The following is a 20,436-nucleotide window of genomic DNA, read 5'->3' as shown; positions in this document are numbered from 1 at the left end:
TTCGGGTATGATTGCATATACTGTAGTTGGGATTCCCATACAGAGCACAGAAACCGGATGTCTTGGAAGTTTATAGGTGGAGTCAAAGACAACCCAGTGAGAATTCTGACCTTTTCTTCCCTTTCGAAAAAGAAATGATTGAGTAGTAACCTCTTATGCTCCAGCAGCAGATGCTTTGGGAATATGTTTTAGCCTAGCAGTGCGCCTCCTGTGAAGGGTGATTGCTTGTGAAATCGATCGAGAAGGATAAACTGAGAAAGCATCCTTACTGGGAGTCAATAAGGCAAGCCTTCCAGATAGCAAGATAAAAATGGTTGCAATCTTAAAAAGATGATTTTCTGCTCAACGCTGACATTTGCCATGAGATGATCCTAAGATTTTGGGACATTCAAAAAGAAAAGGTACATCTTAATTAATTTTATGTTTCTGCAGGCCTTGTATTAGGTGGTAGAGCATTTGGGAGCATCACATTCTAATTTGTAATCTCAGGTTTGGGCAGATTTACCTTGTGGATCAAAACCCTGAAATCTGTTTACTGGAGCCAGTGGAATAACAGTGGCTCAAACAAACACCTGTTTGCTTAAGCAGAGTGTCTCTGCATAATTCAGGAGCAACTGATCAATACGGAATCAAGCTCACGAATCTTTCTGCACACCTTCCTAGCAGGATTCCCCCAAATGTTCGTTAGGAAAGGAAAAAAAAGGCTTTTAAAGTTGTAATGGTCACACAGTATCAGAAAACTCCTAGAGATATACAGGAGACCATCCTGAGATTTATTACTTGATTCACATTTACCTTCTTCTGACCCTCGCCTTACTTTATTACTGTGGCCAGTGGGATGTTTTAACTGGTAGGCCTTGTTTTCTTTTTTTAACCGTTGTGCACAAAGCTGGATTTCAGGCATGACTTGACAAATTTTGCAGGACGTGGCTCCCGATGCTATTGTGCAGAAGCGGGCATCTGGCAGGCCTCAGCTACTTTGGGCTACAGCTTGCAGGAATTTGTGGGAACTGAAATCAAATATGCAACTCTTAGCCAAGATGAGAGAGCTGAGTTTAATAGCCTGCATTGTCCTTTGTCCCAAACTCCAAAGCGTGGATAAGATGGCAGTCTTTTATTTGTGCACGTGTTTTGTGTCTGAAGCCCCAGTACACACATTACAGGCTTAGGAAGAAGAGGGATGCTAGTGAGAAAAGTTGCTTTTCCCACCCTGTTTGCAAGAAGGAAGTTGCTGGAATGTCTCACTGTACCTGAACAGTCCAAGGATGCTCTAATATGGGGAGGACAGACTTTGGAAGGGTTTGCAATCACAGGTTCCCCTAAAATTGACAAGGGGATTTTTAAGGGTTGGCAACTAAGGATATAGTTATCCTTCTTGCACACAGGGAATTCACAGCCTTTGGGGGGAGAAAAAAGTGCTTGTGACTGGCTATGTCAGTGTTGGTATGGATAGCAAGACTTGTCCTGCTGTCTCGTTGGGAGACCACTCCCAGCAGTGCTGGGACTTACCTTGGTCCAAACTCCAGGAGCAAAATAAATATCCCCCGTTCTGCTTGCAGGATACCAAAGCGGCTGGTCTTGCTCAAGAGCCCGCTCCTGAAAGACAGTCTTGGAAGCTGTCCTCCCTGCCATGACGGGTTGCTTCTTTGATAGGGCTCATACGGCCGTAGCAGTGCAATTCATTTTCACCCTATGGTCATGACGCTATCAAGGCTGCCCAAGAAGACCTCCTGCCTTCCCACTGGGATGGAGAGAGGTTAATCATCAAGGCTCACAACCCACAAGGCGTTCCTTTACAGGCTGATGGAAAGGTCTGCTCCACCCACAAACCGTGACTGGATCCTTGTCTGGCTCTGAGGGGGCAGCTGTGATTGGAAATGTTCAACGTCAGACATGCTAATCTTGCTGCACATGGAGACATCCAAGCACTTCAGCAGCTGGCACTCCTGACCGACAGACCTCAGGGTCCTAGAAGGGGAAATTCCAGCTGCCGTTGATCTCTCTGGTCCACCCACCTCCGCAAAGAAAGCTCTGCCATAACTTTGCCATCCCTGTCCTCCTTGTGAGAAGGGTGTGGGCAACCTTTTGGTGGTCAGGGGTGGTTCCCAACGTTTAGGGAGAGGGACCCGGGACCTGCAGTGGACGGAGCAATGATACACAATGGACAGAGCCCTTTGCAGGGGAAGAGCTTTTAGAGAATTTTCCGGGGGTCCACTGAGGAGCCTTAGGGCCACATCTGGTGCCCTGAGGCATTTAAGCGACCCATCTCTTGCCAACTGTGCTCACTTACCTGGGTGTCAGCTGGTTGCAGCCAGAAAGAATGAGATGCTGCAGCCTGCGCAAGGATCCAGCTGCCTCGGCAAAGCCTCTATCTGTCAGGTTGGTGCAGTGACTCAACGAAAGGTGTTCCAAGCTCCGACAGTTATGCGCAATAGCAAGGAGGCTGAGATCAGTGATGTTCGGCACGAGGTTGAGGGAGAGGTGGCGAAGTTCTGGGAAGCTAATAACCTGGAGAGGAAGGGCACAACCAAATCCTGCATGGGGTGCAACGTGCAAATCAGGCTGATAGAAAAACATCCCAAGCCTTTAAAGAGGAAGGTTATTTAGTGTGATCCTGAGCTGCTAGAGAGTTTTGTGGTATATGCTTACCCTCTGCCGTTTGAAGTGGTAGGATCCCTACAGATCGTATCATGCCCTAGCGTTGAATGGTTTGCCCAGTGTGGGAATCTCCCCATCATGGAAAGCCTCAGTATGATTTAAGTATGTGGGCACTACATATGATGTGAACACACTCATTGTGTTCATATAACCCAGATTAAGGATTTAGCCCAGGATGTGAATCTAGCCAACATTTAGTTCAATACTCAGAAAAAATGGAGCATTTTTTTTTAACCTGCTTTGTGAGCACATCATTCCTGTGTATTGAGGATTCGTGCTAGCTAATTGTGCCTGAGGAGGAGGCACTGAATGCCCGTGTTTGCATAAACCTGCTTGCTGAGTTCATTCATCTGCTGTGTTTCTGCAAGGCTGAATTATAAAATTTATCGAATAGGCTGGGTTGTGTTGTACACTAAGAAACCTAATCTGGGTTAAAAGTAACTAACGCCAGCGTGCTTTGGGAATGCATCTTTTCAGTCACTTTTCTGTTAAAGTGCCTTGTACGAACCCAGCCCATCAAGTTCTCTTCCCTGACTCTGTTGCTAATTCCTTGCCTCTCTTTTCCATCTTTCGAACAAGGGGATCCGTCACAGATCGTGTTCATCCTCCCGTTTTTCTTTTTAGTCTCTGCAGCGAGTTTCCCCCTCTGTGCACCAGCCACTTCCTTTCCTTTGTGACCTCCTTTTTTTTTGAAGAGCACCTTTCTAATCAAGCGAGCGCCTCATGTGCTTTTGTGGCTGTTGGTTCTGCTCTAATTCGTCTCCACCACCACCAACCAGCCACAAACATCCTGTTCTCGTTTGCCTACTGTTGGTCTCCCCAGCTGAAGGGTGTTGCTTTCAGAGGCTGTACTCCTGCTTCTTTACACATGCTTAACTGAGTAGGCTTCACGTCAACCTCAGTGCCAGAGCACTGTGCAGAAGGTCACAACCCCTGGCAGGCTGAGGAAGAATGTGGAAACACCCTGGGCCAAATCCCAAGAAAACCTGCGTCGCTTAGTTTAGAGTAGGGATATGTAGCCTAGGTGTTCTTTCCAAGCCACAAGCGTTGAGTTCTCTGAGCTGCTATTTGGATGTGGAATGAAGGAAAATAAATTATACGATCTGCACAGCTAGATGGACCATTATTCTACTTCATAGGAGGTGGTTTCAGGTTCCTCTGATGGTGTCTGGGCTGTCCCGAACTGGAGAATGCAGCTGGCTTCTTTTGAACAGATCATTGCTCCTTCATAGGAACAGTGGTCTGGGAGAAGACCATTTAGCAAAGCATGTGTTCTGCCACTCAGCCCCGACATCTGCTTTCCCAAATCAGGCCCTGTACCTTGGTTATGCTCATGTCTGTCAGCTTCCCGCAGGCTGTCAGGTCAAGCTCTTGCAGACTGGTCAAGGCATGCAAAGAGGTTTGGCCCTGCTCTTGGGCATTCAGCTTATCGGGCTCCAAATCCTGGGGAGGTGGCAGGAAAAACCCCATGTTGCCAAAGTTCCTGCTGAACTTTGGGCCTGCACCTTTCTGTCAAAACAAGTTGGAATGGTAGTTAAAAGCAGCTGCAACCTTTCCCAATCACTTATATCGCAAGGTAGCCTTCCACAACTTAGGTATGCTCTAATAGTCCTCTTGACTGGGGCATCTGGGAGGGAAAGTCCACAGAACTAGAGGGCCTCCAGGTTGGAAAGGACCGTGATGCAGTATGACACAGGAGCACTGATGCTATGCCTCCAAAACCCCAAGAGAGAATTGGGGGCTTGCAGACCACCCCTGTGGATATTTAAATCTCTTTCCACTGCGACAAGGGAGGAAAGCACTTTGGGGTGTTTTTTTTCTCAGATTTGTGTTCCTCCCAACTTTTGAGGGGCTGGGAAGAGATAGTACAGGTGGGTCATGTTGGGTGTGTTTGAAAGCGGAAGATACATGAGAAGATTGTGAATTTGTACACTGCTTGCATGTTGCTGTCAAGGGCAAGGAGGTTGCTTGCTCTATTCTAGGCAAAGTATCCTGCTGTACTTCGCTCTGTGAGTGAGGCTTCATTAGTAAGACCAATGCTGGGGTGTGCCTCCCATTACAAACATTCTTTTAAGGGCCCACCTTCCTTTCTAGCTCCAAAGCTGGAGGAACATTTGATTAACGACAGAGCATTGACTGAAAACAATCATTTAATACAATCTACAGCGCCGCAGTGGACACCGAAAAATCAGGGCCAACTCCATCCAAACAATACTGTTTCCTGCTAGCACCTCCTGCCAAAGGGTACTTGCTACCACTCCTGAAAATCCCAGAGGGCTCTAAAAGAAACTCTTGACCTTCTAATGTAAGCCACCTGTTGCAACAAGTATGTATTTATCCTGGATTTTGGCCAGAACAAGAACATTCCATCTGATTTGATTTAAACACTCTGCCCAAGGCTTACCTGTGCATCCCTGTGTGCTCTGGGAAGGTGAGGTCTTCCCTGTATTTTCCTGGATCCAGAGGTCAACCATTTCAGAAACGGGTGCTTCCTTTTTTTAGCTTCCCTGGGTCTATAAATCATGGGGCTGCAACTAGCATTTTTTTTTATTGGAAGATAGATTCCGATTGTTAGAAAAAGTCCTAACAGTAAGAAGGGTTCAGCAGTGACCTAGAGAGATGGGTGGGTTCCCATTCATTGGTTGGGTTCAAGTGGAGACTAGACAGCCTTTCAGCACTGATAAGGAAGGTAGACTTGGGGACCTAAATGGCTTCTTCTAACTCCAGGATTCTAACATTCTATAATACATTACATAGAATGCTTCCTATTGTTGCCATAACTTGCCTGGCATCACAGAACAGAAGCCCCTTCCATTAGTTAGACCATGAGCTACCAGGAAGAACTTCATGGCAAGGAGACTGCAAGAGATTTGGAACATGAGAGGTTGCAGGAATCTTGTGATATTTGGAGTATTTTTAGTTTTGTCAACATTTTGGGTGTTTGTGCTGTCAGAACAGTGCTCACCACCCAAAAAGTTGCTGATCCTTGCCATTAGACAACAGTTGAGGAATTTGGGAAAAGAAGAACATTTACACAACCTTTCAAGTTCCTTTTTTTGCATCTATTTGCTGCTCTAGGCAAATTAGGTTCTCTTCCAGTTCAAAAGCCTGCTCTATATCTGTCTACACCTTTATTGGTGTATGCCTCAAGAGAATGGTGGCCTCCTTCAGACAAAAAACCTAAAAACAAGAGAGCAACTAGACAAAAGGCCGCCAGAGGACAAGAAGGGCTCCTGTCTCTTCTCTTAGTTAAGCTTTGAAACCTGAATGAGGAACACAAATTCTCACTAGGTCTCTTTTGGAGAACCTGGAAAGGGAAACAGACTCTTATAAAGGTAAAATGTTCCAGTTGACTCAGCTCTGGGTGTATTCATGGATATGTGTATATGATTGTCTTGGTAGCAATACAGAAGTGACCCACCATTTCCTTCTCCTGGGTCAGTCAAGGTTAACTAAGTGCCACCATTTAACTCTTGTAGAAGCACCAGACTCCTGAGCATGCCTGATACAGACACATTTGACTTGTGTATCATTTCTATCTTCCCCTGTGTCATTATCCAGGCAAAAAAGCCTACATTTATGACGTTCTCTCACCTCTCTGGCACATTCACACTCCTCTCTGGGCTCCTCAATACCCAGCAAGCCCCAGTCAGTCAGTTCTTTACACCAGGCCAAGCGGAGGACAGTCAGACATAAAAGATTGGAAGCGATAGCCTGGATGCTTCTGTTGGAGAGCGACACACAAGATGATAGATCCAAAACCCGGAGGTTCTTGCTTAGAGCTTGAGCCAGAGAGAGCACTGTGCTGTCCTGCAGAAGGAAGAAAAAAGATTATTGGGTTCATATTTATTTTAACTTCCCACAAGGGCTTCAGGGAGGGCATAGCTCTTGGTGAATTTCCGCCTTAGGCCAATGAGATTCACATATTGCATTAAGCCAGTTTATTTAACCACAGCTTACTGGAAAAAACACTAGCACAAAATCACACATTGTATTAAGCTAAAACCAAACCACCTCATTATGGCTTAGCACAAAGGGTGAACCAGCTGTTGAACCATACTGTTGGCCTAAAATGAATCAATTAAACCCCCCCCCCCCGCCCCCCAGAACTTACTCTCAGTAATGAACAAAAGGCAACATTCAAGGATTTTAGTTTGGGAAGTCCTGCATTAGCGCCAAAAGCTTTCACGAGCTCACTGCAGCTCACAAGACTGCATTCAGACACGTCCACGCTTTGGAGATGCTTCAGATGTGACATTCCCTGGAAGCCAGCATCGGTCATTCGCGGGAGCTTCCCCAGGCGCAGGCACTGAAGAGCTAGAAGCCGGGAGCTGATGGCTAGGGCGGCCCGGTCAGAAAGCTCGGAGCAGCCGCTCAGATCCAGCGTGGTCAGATGAGGCTGGTGCTGACACAGGATGCTCACAGCCTCATTGGTCAGATCTCGGCAAGCCTGCAATACAAGTTCCTGCAGCTGCAGGTTCTCCACTTGGACCAAGGTCTTCATTGCTTGGCTGTTAATATTGGTGCCACTCAAATCCAAAGACTTCATGCAAGTGGCTCGCTGGCTGAGAAGCTGCAGGAGGTTGCGGAAGGATAGCAGGGCGGAGGAACTGTAGTTACGGGAGCCATCGTAGCCGTCAAACTCAAAGGTAATGTGGCAGCGCGCAAGAACCAACTTGGCCAGTTTTGGACAACAGCTGGTCAGGCGGTTGAAAGTGAGATCGGACAAGTACCTTACACTAGACAAATTCAGTTCCTTCAAGTTAGCTAGCACTTTTTGGGCTTGCAATAAAGTCTCTTTTTTGGACAGCATAGTGCCAGACATGAAGAGGCTGTTGCAGCTGCTCAGATCCAGGGCCACGAGGCAGGGGCAAGCAAGAAGGAGTTCCTCAAAGCTAGCTTCTGTCAGGCAGCTCCCATTCAAGCAGAGTCTGCGTAGATCGGGCCCCAAGTAGTTGGCAATGCATCTGATGACATCTCGAGAAGTGGTAGAGCTATCTAGGTTTGCCATCTTGACACTGCACACGTGCCTTTGGGCCAAGCCCCGGATGGTCTTGAGTGAAGCAGAAGTAGCTGGGATGTTGTAGAAGACGTCCTCCTAGAATTGAAACAAGGCAGGATCCGTCATGAGGACATACTTCCAAGGAGGCCACTGTGATAGAAAACTTCAGAATTAATTGCCAACCTCTCTTCTGTGTTTGGAGCCACATTTCATAGAGGGAGGGGGGTGGGTTTTGTATCTATTTCTTTTAAAGATGGGAATTTGGACAGGGAACCTGGGGAAGTAAAATGCTCCCATTCCAATCTTTAAAAACTTGCAAAATGAGGCAATCTTCTCCACCGTAACGTATCATTAACATACTATCAGCAGCTTCCTGCAGCCCACTGGCAGATTGGAAGACAACTGTAGCTCCCAACACAGTAAAAATTGCCCAATCCTGAAATAAGGGATATTTTCAAAGGAATGACTGCCTCCTGAAGGAACAGAAAGCGTAAGGGAGCTTGTCTAAGAAGCCCACAAAGGTTTTACCTGTCGCAGAGAATCTTGGGCTGCAAAATACCAGGCTCGGTTAACTAGAGAGGCCTCTTTTCTATCAGAGATAGGTAGGAAACTCAAGACGTAAGTGATGACCTACAAATGAGAAAGCAGATGCCGATTTAGTTGTTGAAACTGGAAACAGAATTGATTTATGACTGAGATGGAAACATATCTAAAACCTCCGGTCATCTTGCTCAGATGCCTGTTGTGGTCCATAACTCAATCTGTTCAGAGACAAGAGGTAAGGATGTAATGGTGAAATTAATGGAGTAAGGATTGGCAGAACTCTTCCTCGTGTCATGATCTTGGAAAGTGAAAAGCGAATACATTGTTTGGATGGCAATCACGAATACTGGTATTTGGACACAGTAAGAAATATAAACGTAATGGCCTTCTCTCCACCTTCTCTTTCTTTCTTCGCTCATTGGCGTCTTTGATCCAGGAAAACTTTGCTTAATGCTGTTTGAGGAGGCATGAGAGAGTCCATGTGAGACATTAAGGGGTAATTTGTATGAGATATCCATCTCATTTGAAGTCAGGTTATTCAAAATGTATGCATATGGTTTATTAATGGAAAAAGCACCCTGTTCATTAAGCCACTTTTGCGAAAGGGCAACTGCTGTGGCGATAAGAAAGTAAATGTTTATCAGCTAATGCTCCAAGGAAGAGCATGGTGGGCCACCTATGCAGTGACCAGGGCCTGACATGAAGATTTGGGAGCAGGGATGCAACATCAACCACATCACACAAATGGATGGGGTGGGGAACTTCCCTTCTGCGTTTTGGGAAATGTTGCTACTTATTTTTTTTAACTAGGTAAATATTATTTTCAGGGGGGTGTGCTCACGCTACAGATTCTGTGTATTTCACCCTTCAAAGTGGCAGATAATGGTACAAGGGAAGTTCAGTCTTGAGCAAGGCCTCTGAGAGCTGCAGTGAAAGGATGTGGGGCTCTTAGCTATGGCTGCCATGGGAGGGGGTATGATGACACCTGTAACTTGACATCATTAGTGCGAAGATGTCAGGATGCGTGTGAGGTTGCCATGGCTCGTACTGGACATCTATGTCGGTTGACCACCTCTAAGACAGGGTGTGCTGGGCCCAAGCAGTGACACAATTAGGGCTGGTGTCTAGACTCTCACCTTGCATAATGAAGATTTGAGCCTCCAAATACAGTAACAGTAGCTTACCAGATTTTGACATACGTGAAACAACATGCGTAGCTATCTAGAAAAACAACTCATTGTCCTAAGACTATTACATCCAGAATTTAAAAGTACACCAACTGAATCACTGGATGTAAGACTTCAGAGCCAAGCAAAGAGCCAAGCATTTTGAACATTTCTTGCAATAAAGCCCAGAGTGATGGCTTCTGATGCAAACCATACATCCAATTTTCTCTTCTACTTTGGCTTAGTAATAGCAAAACTGAGGTTAATTTCAGATGGGAAGAGTTCATATAATGCGAAACCATGTTGCTCAGAAGAAGGAAGTCTTTTACAAATCTTAATACCCACTTTTTCAGCTTAATTTACTTATAAAATGCCAGAGGCTGGTGACCTTTGTGAAGAGCCGGATATTATAAGGCTGTAAAACAGTAAATGATTTGCTGTGATTGCATGTACACAATAGCAAGCCATTGTGCATATGGACAAGTATTCTGAAAACAGCAACTGCTATCCTTAGGAAGACATTTTAGTTACATGTTTATTTTATCTGAATTGAAAATAACACATCCCATTCTGGACTGAGGTTGACTACTCTTTTATGCTTCTATGTACCCACTTTTTAAACCTGTCCCCATCCAGATAAGATATCACCATCAAGACTAAAAAGTATTTTGAAAAATAATCAAAGTCTGGAATGAACAATTGATCAGATCTGCACAGCACACTAAGTTATAAGCCACAGTTTACAAGCCACAATGCCTGGGCTCATGCAACACGCAATGCCAGAATCAAATAATTCCCAATTTATTTTAGCACTACGTGGTAAAACTAGCCAGAAGGTTTGTTAATATTGTTAATTACAAAAACAACTAAGCTAATGGTTTATGAAGCAATTAACACTTAACCTTTCAAAAAGAAAATAATAAAGGATAACATTTCACAGTGTTCAGTAAGGATTCTATAAATTAAAGTCATTCATGGAGCAGCTTTTTCAAGGAGCGGCTTTTACCCTAGAACAGCTGTGCTTGTTTTAAAATCAAAAGAAACAAAGTTTTTAAAAGCAGTTTTGCTCAAAAGGCACCAAGTTATCTCATGGAAAAATTGAAAGATTCTTTTTGCGTGCATATGGTGACATGTTTATTAAACATTTCAAGTGGAGTTCTACAAAACAACTCAGGAAATGTCTAAAGCTCTAGACTGGAATAGGGGTTTTTTTCCCCCATCAGTTTCAGTAAGGATTACATGATCAGAGAATGTGGCCAACCTTGCTACGGTAAAATGATTAATTTCATGATAAGTTCCCATGGTGATATCAGACAGTTTTGGATGGACTAATTCAATTTACCTTCCATGCCTTCCAAATAAGATTTCATTACCCATTTCAGCATTCCCTTCTAGACAGCTGTGTATCTATGTGAGGAATGTGGCCATGAGCTCTACCGCTTTAGAAAACTTTTTTTTTTTTTTTGTAAATGTGGTTATCAATTTTTCACTCCTTTCTTGACCTTGATGCCACAGTTTGGGCTAATCCAGTTGCCTCTGAAAAATGAGAACGTTGTTGAACATGAAGATGGTCCTGTTAAACACTATATAAGCCAATTCACATTTGCAAACAGGCTGATTCTTTCATTTTAAGAGTTTTCCAATGCAAGAACAGAATAAATGAACCAGCAGCAGTAAGTATCTACATGTGTACAGTAATAACAACTGGAAGAATGTCATCCTGGTCAAAGAAATTCAGAAAAAGAATTTGGTGACATTTGGAACCCCAAGTCTAGGTTGCTCAAAGCCAGAGTTTCTCAAACTGTCTCCAACAATCTTAGGGTACTGTGAGAATTTGATGAGGTTCCATGAGAGACTAACAAGAACAAAAAGTTTACTTGAATGCAGCCAATTTTCTATCACTGCAGCTTTGCCTCTTGATCAGGAGTTCCAGAATTTTTTTTTTCTAACAACCTAGAAGTTTGAAAATCCCTGTCCTAAGGCATAATACAATTTATTTGGTATTGGCATACCATGTTGTGTGAACCTACTCACTGTGATTTATAAACCATGATGAATGGTTTAGCTTTATGCAAATCCAGCAATTGTGAATATAGTAATTATGGCTTGTTCAACATGGCATGGTTGAAACAAGCAATATGTAGGGCAATGCGTGAATCTGTCTATTGTATTTAGAACAGCTTTACACATTATGTTAAGCCCAATTTGTTTAATCATGTTTTTAACTAACCCAGTTGGTTCAATTCATACATCACGCTAAGCCATAAATCATGTTTTGGATTCCCACACGTGCTATGCCATGTTATGATTTAGTTCAGTCTTTATACCTAGTCTTACTGTGGCACAAATTTCTCAGAGGTACAGACTATCTTTCCCCATTGTCATATATTGATATTAAGTCCAAACAGCACAAGATATTACCAATCTGCCAACTGGAAACATATCTATATATTGCATTTTAATCCTGCTTTTCCATTAAAAATAATCTTCAAATTATAGTTTTTAAAGTGGCTCTGATGAAGAAAGTTTAAGTCTGTAGGCATCTGTTAATTGAATATGTTAAAAAATAAAACCACAAGAAGAATAGCTACTACTGAAGCCTAGATCTGTATAATCAGTTCCACACTATATGGGCCCATCACATAATAAAGGGCTCTTTACTTATATCAATTTGCCCAAGTTTGTTTTCTCTGAACTATAGAGTTTTTATATAGATATAATCCTTTCCCACCCAATCCCATAACAATCTCCAAGATTTTAGCTCAGTCCAATTACATTTATTTCCTCAATGCCGTGGTTTCCCCCAACATTCAGCTTTATCAATGATTTAAAAAGTATTTAACACATTAATTAACTGTGCAGTGTGCATCCCACTCATTAGAGCGTGAATATTCTAGTGATTGACAAAGGCTTCTGTTTCTGCTCTTGCAAATCCACCCAGAGAAGCTGCAATTGGGGAGCAATTTAATCATTTTTCAAAGTGCTCTGGTGACGGCATACATTCCTACCTATTCTAGAACTTGACACGTTTCAGTTAGGATGTATCTACGGCAATTATTTTATTCCTGAGCCATTAAAAAAGAATTAGGACCTTGGCTGCCTAAGCCAAGGAATGTCCTGTCAGACCCGTCTTGGTTCTGTAGAAGATATTTGCAATGCTTACAACTTCCTCCAATTGCTGCGATTTTCTTGTTGAGGTCTCAGGTGGGTATCACCCTTGACAATTCTTTGTGAAAGTCCAACCTCGGTCCGGCTTTTTCACCGAGCCATCTCATGAAAGATACTTCCTTGCTGGTAAGGAAGCATGAACCAGAGTGGCCCGAGGTTATTTAGGGGCTGGGAAGAGCAAATACACAGTTCCTGATTTGGGCAGCTTCAGATGCACCTGAAAGCATCTGCATGCCATGACCTCCTAAGCATTTTGCTCAGCAGGGTCGCGTTTTCCTCCAACAGGACTCTGCACTGCAGTTTTTCCCAAATATTGGAGGGGGGGGGGGAATCAAGAATACTGCTTTATAAAGCAATTAACGGTGAGAGCAATGCTTCCAGCCATGGTAGCAACCCAGCTCCTCGGATGAAATATCATAACATTCTGTAGCTGGAAGGGACCCCCAAGGATCATCTGCTCCACCCCGGCACTGTGCAGCAAAACCATCCAGGCGGCTGCCCAGCCGCGTAAAAGCCTCGCGTGACGGAGCCCGCGCAGCCTCTGCCGCTTCTTACCGCCAGGAAATTTTTCCTCAGATTGAAGCAAAATGTAGGCAGCTGCAAATTACGCCCGTAAATCAAAGGATAATAATCTGGAGGCAGACAGATACGAAATTTCAGGAGCCACCGCGGAAAAGCCGGGAAACAGCTAGCAAATAACCTCGCGCCCGACACGTGCTTGTAGACACGTCTGTATGCATCCACGCGGGTTGAGTGAGGAGCATAGCGTCCCGCTAGCCTGGCAGGATTAAGGTGAGGAGCAACCGCGCCCTCGGGCGTCCTTACCTCCACGGGCAGCCTGCAGGTCTCCATCGCCGGCCGGAGTCCGGCCGGAGGTCAGAAGAGAAGCGGAAAGACAGCGACGGACAAAGAAGCGGAGCGCCCTCCAACGGCCGGCCACGCCCCCACTCCGCCCATCAGCCCCGCCCTCTCCTCCCCCCTCGCGTCCCAGGATCCCCATGACGACGGCGCGACGCTTCTCGGGAACTGTAGGCTTTCCAGAGAAAAGCGACTCTTGGCGGCGCCGATGTGACGCCAATGCTCCTGCGCCGGAAGTCTCGCTGTGTTGAGTTGGTGGACTTGCCTGCGTGCCCTGTAGGCTCGCCGGAGAGTCGCCATGGCGGTGAGTCGGGCGGCTGGGGCGACGGGGCTGGAGCCAGCCGGGGCGAGCGGGCAAGATTTAGGTAAAGATGGAGCGATGGCGCGCGACCTCCGATTTTTTTTTTTAATTGCCTTTCTCTTTCCCAGCCCAAAGGAAAGGTGGGAACCAAAGGTAAAAAGCAGATATTTGAAGAAAACAAGGATACTCTCAAGTTCTATCTGCGAATCATTCTAGGAGCGAACGTGAGTACGGGGCGCGGGATCTTCTGGGTGGGGGGCGGTGAGCCGGGGCAGCCTCGTTCTTTTGCGCAGAGCACGCCTGCGGTTCGAAAGCTGCTGCAGTCGAGAAAAAGGCGCCTGTTTTCACCTTGCCAAAAGCCACAGCTTTCCCATCACTGGTCTCATCAGCAGCGGAGGTCCCAGTCTGTAAAGTCCTGTGCCTGAAGGTAAAGAGTGGAGTTGAATTTTGACTGGGGGACTTGCCCCTTTAGAATGACAGTCTTAGACCAGTGTGGCTGGCTGGGGAATTCTGGGAGCTGAAGTCCGCACCTCTTAAATCCGCCAAGTTTGAGAAACGCTGCTTTAGGCAAAGAGTTCTGTCCGTTCCTCTTTCTCTCTTATTTTGATATCCCTTGGTTTCAGGCCATTTACGGAATTGTAAACTTTGGGATTTTCTACGTAACAGCCACCGTTTGGACTTGGGTGAGTTCTGTATATTTTCGGACTGTCGTTTCTTTGAGCCAGGGACTATTTATGGTGCACAGTGAGAGTTGGGAGAAGAACGTTGATGCAGAAGTGATGTTTTCTGACTCTCTCACTCCTCCCTGCAAAGAAAGAAGTCTTTATCAATCTGTTTAAAATATTGGCGAGGAGAATAGGAGATTCGGTTGATCAAAACATTGAGACTGATACAGCAGGTTTGAGCTACCTAGTCCTGTAGCCTGCCAGCCTTTTTAAGTATTACACGAAGCTTAGAGCCCTCCACTGCCATCCCTCTGTCCCCACTAACCCTCCAACAGCTGAGATTCTGTGCCATGTTTGTAAACCTGGAGGCTCCACATATAACCACCAGTAGACCATTGTTCCATTAAGCTGCCTTAGTCTTTTACAGAATTGTTACTACATCTTTTTACATGAGTTTACTGGGAGTTACTGCATATTTTACAAGCAAGTACATTGCCTATAGTTGTATAGATACTTTTTCTGAATAATTTCAGAGGGAGCTCCTTCCAGTCTACCAATGTCCTTCCCCTCCTCCCAATATCTTTTTGTGAACTAAAAAGCCCAACATGTTTTAGATTTTTTTTTTTTTTAGGGACAGTGTTCTAACTCTTTGGTTATATTGGTTGCTTTTTTGCAAGTACAAATTTCCTTACTATGTGCATCCACCATTGTAGTTACCTATTTTTTCTGCAGCTCCCCCTGCCCCCCCCCAAAAAGAAGATGGGCAAGCTCCTGCACCACAATATAGAAAGTGAGAACAGGAGAATCCAAGGTTGAGTAGTGGCATCCAGCCTTTCCCCGTTTGAGCCTGCGGCTGACTGATTGGATTCGTTTTTTGCAAGACAAGGCTGTCATGCAGTTGTTGGAAGTCTGACATTGTCCATTTTTAAGATCAGGAGTGGATCTGAGACTCCACAGCCCCCATCTGGTACCCCAATCCCTGAGTAGTGGCCTTCAGAGCACTGCTTATATTCAGCAGCACATTGCCAAACATTAATAGTGTGATTTCCAAAGGAATAAGATGTGTTAGTCCTATATATAGGCTTAACATACCTTAAAAGCAATCCCCCCTATGCAGAATCTATCTTCTCCCCTTACACATACCTACAAGGGGGAAAAGGAGAAAAATGTCCCAATCCATCTGCATATATTCCAACAGTGTGTATCCATATGCACCCAATAATACTGGTTAAAAAAAAAAAAGACACCAGCTATAAAATAGGTTTGATTTCATGCCTATCTTTGCCAAATACAAATCTTTGTGTGCTTTTGAAGCTTCAGGCTTTACTGAAGTAGTATCTCAAAAGTGGATAAAGGGTCGGACTGTTTTTCCTGGCTGATTTTCATATCCTTCTTGTAGATTGCCTTTGTGTTCAGCTTGATGGTCTACGGGGCCAGTTACCACTCAATGAGGTCAATGGCAAAGCCTACTTTTGCAGAGGGTGGCAGCCTCGCTGATGGCGGAATTGACCTGAATATGGAGCAGGGAATGGCAGAGTGAGTGTCTACACTACCTAAGTCCAGGTGAGCAGATCCTGCTGCCTGAGCGCATACATAGTTTTCCTTCATAGCCTCAACCAGTAGAGGGACACACTTGGAAGTCCCAGGGCCGCCTGCATCCCCCAGAACCCTTGTGTGTGCCCCCCAACCCCCATTTTTTTTATTGAATGGCAATTTTTAACATGACAGAAATGGGAAATTATTAAATTGATAACAGGAGGATAATCATATTAACAACTGGGTTCTTGGTGTTTGCTGAGCTTGGTTGTTTTCTTGCAGATGTTTCATTACCAGTCTCAGTACCATCTTCAGCACATGGGAGAGTGGAGTTCAGCAAACCCTAACCCTAAAGCAGTCTGTTCTGTTGCTGAATATCTTCTACCACTAAAACATTTCTTCTAATGTTCAGTTGTAACCAACATCCCTACATTTTCTACCTGTTAAGCCCAGTTCTGCCTTCTGGAATAAACAGATGAAAAATCTGCTGCATATTCTGTGTGACTGCAGATATTTAATAACAAATCTCCAGTCTCTCTTTAATTTTCTCCAGGTTCAGCATTCCCAGGTCCTGCAACCATTCTTCATAGGACTTCATTCATCACTGATTGCTCCAGATTGTCACTGCCCCATACTGATCACAGTAATCTGATAGATCTGCGCAACTAATGCATGATTTCTCAGCATATCCTGCAGCCATGTTTCTTATGCATCTTGACCAGACTGTGTCTGTAGTGCGTCCCCTCTTCCCATGACAGTCCTATTCAGGCAGGTTCTAAATGCTTAGAAACAGATTGATCCTCTGTAGCTTTTTTTAGCCAGTCTTTTTTGTTTCTTGAGTGGAATGTTTGAGAACAATAGAAGTCATTGAGGCTTATATACTGTCTTCTACTCTAATAAAAATCAGCTTTTTTTTCTGTCCTCAGGCATTTGAAGGATATGATTTTGCTTACAGCCATAGTCCAAGTGCTCAGTTGTTTCTCCCTCTACATGTGGTACTTCTGGCTCTTGGTAAGTTTCTTTTCTTACGCATTTGTTCATAGCAAGATCTTACCCTTTCCAGGTGCATCAGCAGCTATGGTTTATAGTCTGTTTGGAGAGAAGCCACACAAGCCTCACTTCCACTTGTATATAATTTTAATTAGTAACACTTGATTTCATTTTCTCCTCCTGTAAATAATTGAGATTTGTAAGAGTAATGCCATAACTTTCCTCCAGGTTGAAAAGAAATGTTGGATCCATTAGCACCCTAGAGAGAAAAAAAGATGGATAAGTTTGAGAAATGCTGAGATAACTTCCTTGGTCACACTGAAGGGAGACAGGAGGGAATTCCCACTAAAAAGCACAAACATTTTATTTTAAAGGTTATTTTAATTATAAAAATTCTGTCCTGCTTTTGACCATGAAAAATAGGGCAGTATATAGTTCATTAAAGAGTAAGCCATTTACAGTAGGAGAAAAACAATTAAAGAAAAACAGTTATTCATAGCAGCGCCAGTTTTACTGAGAGGAGCCGGTATATCTGAAGTTGGGCCCTGCAACTTAAAGAGTTTGTTCCCAGTCAGACCTGAACATGACATTCCATGTACACATCCCTGGCCAATGTAACCTTCAAGAGGATTCCTGTGCTAGATCTTAGATGATGAGCAAGTGCCTATAATAGAAAGGGCTCTGTTGGATGTCCCAGGCCTTCATGAAATTGGAATAAAATAGATTAGCATAAAATTAGTTAGATAGATATAAATAAATGCCCACCATTCCTAGAGATAGATTATGTAGGGATGTATTTCTTTAACTACCGAAAACCCACCCAGCTTTTTGGCTAACGCTCAGCCATGCAACTCCACCTGCTGCATGCCATGAAAGGGGACCCTGTTTTTGTGACCTCTTGCAGGCTCCAGGACGGGCACTCTATCTGCTGTGGGTTAACATTCTGGGTCCTTGGTTCACCGCGGAATCTCCAGCTGCCAATCAAGAGCCCAATGAGAAGAAACAGCGCCGGCAAGAACGCCGACAGATGAAACGGTTTTAGCCGCGCTCCTGGGCGTGAACGTCATGCCACCTTTGGTCTCCATGTGGCTGTTGATCAGGGATTTGAATCAATCAGAAAACATCAGGGGATTTTCCTCTCTTCTTGCCCTTGCCCTTCTCCTGACGTTTGTTCATCCTAAGGCTAGATGGCTTGGCATGGGGAAGCTGAGCCCCAAGCAAATAGTTGCCTTTGTCTGCCTTATGACAAGGGGGGAGGAGGGTCTGCAGATGTGTAAATATCTTTCTAAAATGATGCTGTAATATGAATCTGAGGATGAAGGTCTTTCAGGGTTGGAAGCGATGGTGCATTAAAAAGACACGCACACACACACAAACGTTTGCAAAGAGAGTGCTTGTGGTTTCCTTGGGTTTTCTTGTATCTCCTCTTCATTTACTCTCCATAATCACTCTAGGCAGGCATGATGCTCTGACTGGAAACACAAAACAAGCAGTGAGCCCAAACAATAACGGAAGCCAGGGTCACAGATGGACAAAGGGGGTTTTATATTTAAAGGTTATTCTTAAAAAAGAAAGTGGGGAGAGCAGGAACATCTGCTAGAATGGAGGGGAGCCAGTTCCTCATACACCATTGTATGTCCTTTTCTCTTTCCCCTCCTTCAATAGACTGTAACTTTGGACTTAATGTGGATTAATCTATCAACGAATGGCAGGATTTTATTTATTTATTATTAAGTTTGTATGCCGCCCATCTCCCCCAATGGGTGACTCTGGCCGGCTCGGGATGCTAGAATCATGGACTTTCTTTCAGTCTGATCTTTTCTGGCAAAGGAATTCAGAATCTCGGTGGTGGTGGTAGAAAGGATTTCTGTATAGTGGCCTTTTCCCAACCTTTTCTTCCCAGATTGTAACTCCAAGCTTTCCCAGCTAGCATAACCAAAGGCCCAGCCTCTCCCAGAGCCATGTTGCATCCCAGATTTGTAAGACTTTGGAGCCTCCAGACGGTTTTTCTTAAAAAAAAACAACCCCCCCCCCCGTAAGACATAAGACCTCAGGATAGGGGTCTTTCTTTCTCCTGCAGCCTGTTGGTTGTAGGAGAGAGTAGGTGTTAGAGAGTGGGAAAAGTTGTGGAACAGAAAAAAGCAGGAGCAGAACAGTTATGCCCATAGGATTTGGGATCTCATTTTGCCCACTGTTTGCTTCGATCCATTTGTACCTTGGAAATTACTCCTGAGAGGATGCCTTGACTGGAAGGAAAAAAAAATCTGGCCCTGTTTTGCGGGTGACCCAATAGGCCCCATTGCTGAGGTTCCCAGTAGGAAGTATTGAAATCATTACATCTTGTGTCCTATGTTTAAAATCCATTATTTTGCAATAATGACTTGGCTCCTTACTGGGGATATACGAATAGGGAAGGATTCTTCAGCTTTTCCATGTCCTTCAAAATTAAAGAAAAAAATGGACTGTCCTTACAATGGCAATATTCCATCAGTACAAGATGAGGATTCCTGCATCCTTCACTGGTTCATTTTGAGCTATGTAGAAAAGATTTTCAGGGGGATCTCCAAACTGAGATATGTAACTGCCTATCTTAGCATTAAAGGTGTACAAAGGTAATTCTGGTGTCTCCCCCCCCCCACCACATTTTTTCAGCCAGTCAGAGAGAGAAGAAAAGCAGTGAAAATGATGAATAGGAGGGCTACGCTATAATCCAGGCTGGCTTGATTTTGTGTTTACGTTAATCTATGTGCTGTGTAAAGAGAGGACGCAAATGTATAACTGAATGGAACAGAAGTCCCAAAATTACTTGCCTAGTTGAGACCAGATTCTAGCTTTAGGTGTGACATTGAAAGTGACTTGAAACAGGTTCATGGTCTGCATACTGGGAACAGAACCGTGGAGAGAACCCTCTGTGTATAAATGCCACGGGGGATATTTGAAAGAGAAGTGGAAAAAATGAACGCTGTGCATCAGCCTGCGATGAGAAAACATTTAAAATAGAATCCTGAAAGCAAATGCTGAAGTGGAGTGGCTAGGAAGTGGGGTAAAGAAATGGCAAAAAGAAGTCAGCACCTCTTTTTGTGGCTTCTGGAAGTCCTCTCTAGCCACAAATGCCAAAAATGGGGGGGGGGCAGAGTTGACTCTGAAACAAAACATACCCCTTTTAAATATGAAAGTATCCTCCTGGCAAAATGAAAATAAAACAAGCCTTGTCACTCTGCACCGAATGGTCCAGCTGGTTTTGCATCAATGACCCGGCATCAGTGATCCGCTTGGTCCACCAAAGTGTTACCCATCACCCAAAAGATGCCCCATCACCAGATTGCCAGTTTCTTACCTCTCCCTCCCTCCCTAAAGAGGATCAGAAAAAGCAGGAAATGAGAATTTAGAACTGACAGGAATTCACGTGGGAAATAGCATCTCATTGCAGAGAAGAAAGGAGAACATTGGAAGTTTAAAAAGCAGGAAGATTCTTCAATTAAAATGAAACTGATTTAGACCTGACAAGCCCATTTTAGTGTATTCACTAAAATACCCTCCTCTTTCCCC

General features: G+C 44.3%; 2 protein-coding genes across 2 annotated transcripts; one reads left to right on the top strand and one right to left on the bottom strand.

The window, feature by feature from the left end:
* Positions 1 to 4: 4 nt before the first annotated feature.
* On the bottom strand, positions 5 to 13,470 carry LOC103048660 (uncharacterized). Its single transcript, XM_015888790.3, has 7 exons — positions 13,363 to 13,470; positions 8,189 to 8,290; positions 6,773 to 7,756; positions 6,253 to 6,468; positions 3,979 to 4,167; positions 2,291 to 2,508; positions 5 to 1,968 (listed from the first exon to the last, which is right to left on the bottom strand). Exons 1-7 carry the CDS (start codon positions 13,387 to 13,389, stop codon positions 1,794 to 1,796), a joined length of 1,911 nt encoding a protein of 636 aa, XP_015744276.1. The 5' UTR covers positions 13,390 to 13,470; the 3' UTR covers positions 5 to 1,793.
* Positions 13,471 to 13,609: 139 nt separating this feature from the next.
* Positions 13,610 to 18,263, top strand: TMEM208 (transmembrane protein 208). The gene is made up of 6 exons (XM_015888804.3): positions 13,610 to 13,699; positions 13,825 to 13,920; positions 14,320 to 14,379; positions 15,761 to 15,897; positions 16,824 to 16,908; positions 17,792 to 18,263. Exons 1-6 carry the CDS (start codon positions 13,694 to 13,696, stop codon positions 17,927 to 17,929), a joined length of 522 nt encoding a protein of 173 aa, XP_015744290.2. The 5' UTR covers positions 13,610 to 13,693; the 3' UTR covers positions 17,930 to 18,263.
* The last annotated feature ends 2,173 nt before the right edge of the window (positions 18,264 to 20,436 follow it).

Source organism: Python bivittatus, unplaced genomic scaffold, assembly GCF_059951505.1.
Source record: "Python bivittatus isolate LINGU-HERP-01145 unplaced genomic scaffold, Pbiv_v1 ctg000190_np1212, whole genome shotgun sequence".
NCBI classification, from domain to species: domain Eukaryota; kingdom Metazoa; phylum Chordata; class Lepidosauria; order Squamata; family Pythonidae; genus Python; species Python bivittatus.
Note: the sequence above shows the minus strand (reverse complement) of the source record. Positions and strands in the feature narration are given on the sequence as shown.

What these genes read in the sequence shown, in the direction of transcription:
- LOC103048660 (XM_015888790.3), bottom strand. Translation starts at nt 13,389, where the DNA reads ATGGAGACCTGCAGGCTGCCCGTGGAG. An exon ending in CCCAAGATTCTCTGCGACAG is followed by an intron (nt 7,757 to 8,188) that starts GTAAAACCTTTG and finishes TTTCAATTCTAG; the next exon opens with GAGGACGTCTTCTACAACAT. An exon ending in CCTTTTGTTCATTACTGAGA is followed by an intron (nt 6,469 to 6,772) that starts GTAAGTTCTGGG and finishes TTCCTTCTGCAG; the next exon opens with GACAGCACAGTGCTCTCTCT.
- TMEM208 (XM_015888804.3), top strand. An exon ending in GAATCATTCTAGGAGCGAAC is followed by an intron (nt 13,921 to 14,319) that starts GTGAGTACGGGG and finishes CCTTGGTTTCAG; the next exon opens with GCCATTTACGGAATTGTAAA. An exon ending in CAGCCACCGTTTGGACTTGG is followed by an intron (nt 14,380 to 15,760) that starts GTGAGTTCTGTA and finishes TCCTTCTTGTAG; the next exon opens with ATTGCCTTTGTGTTCAGCTT.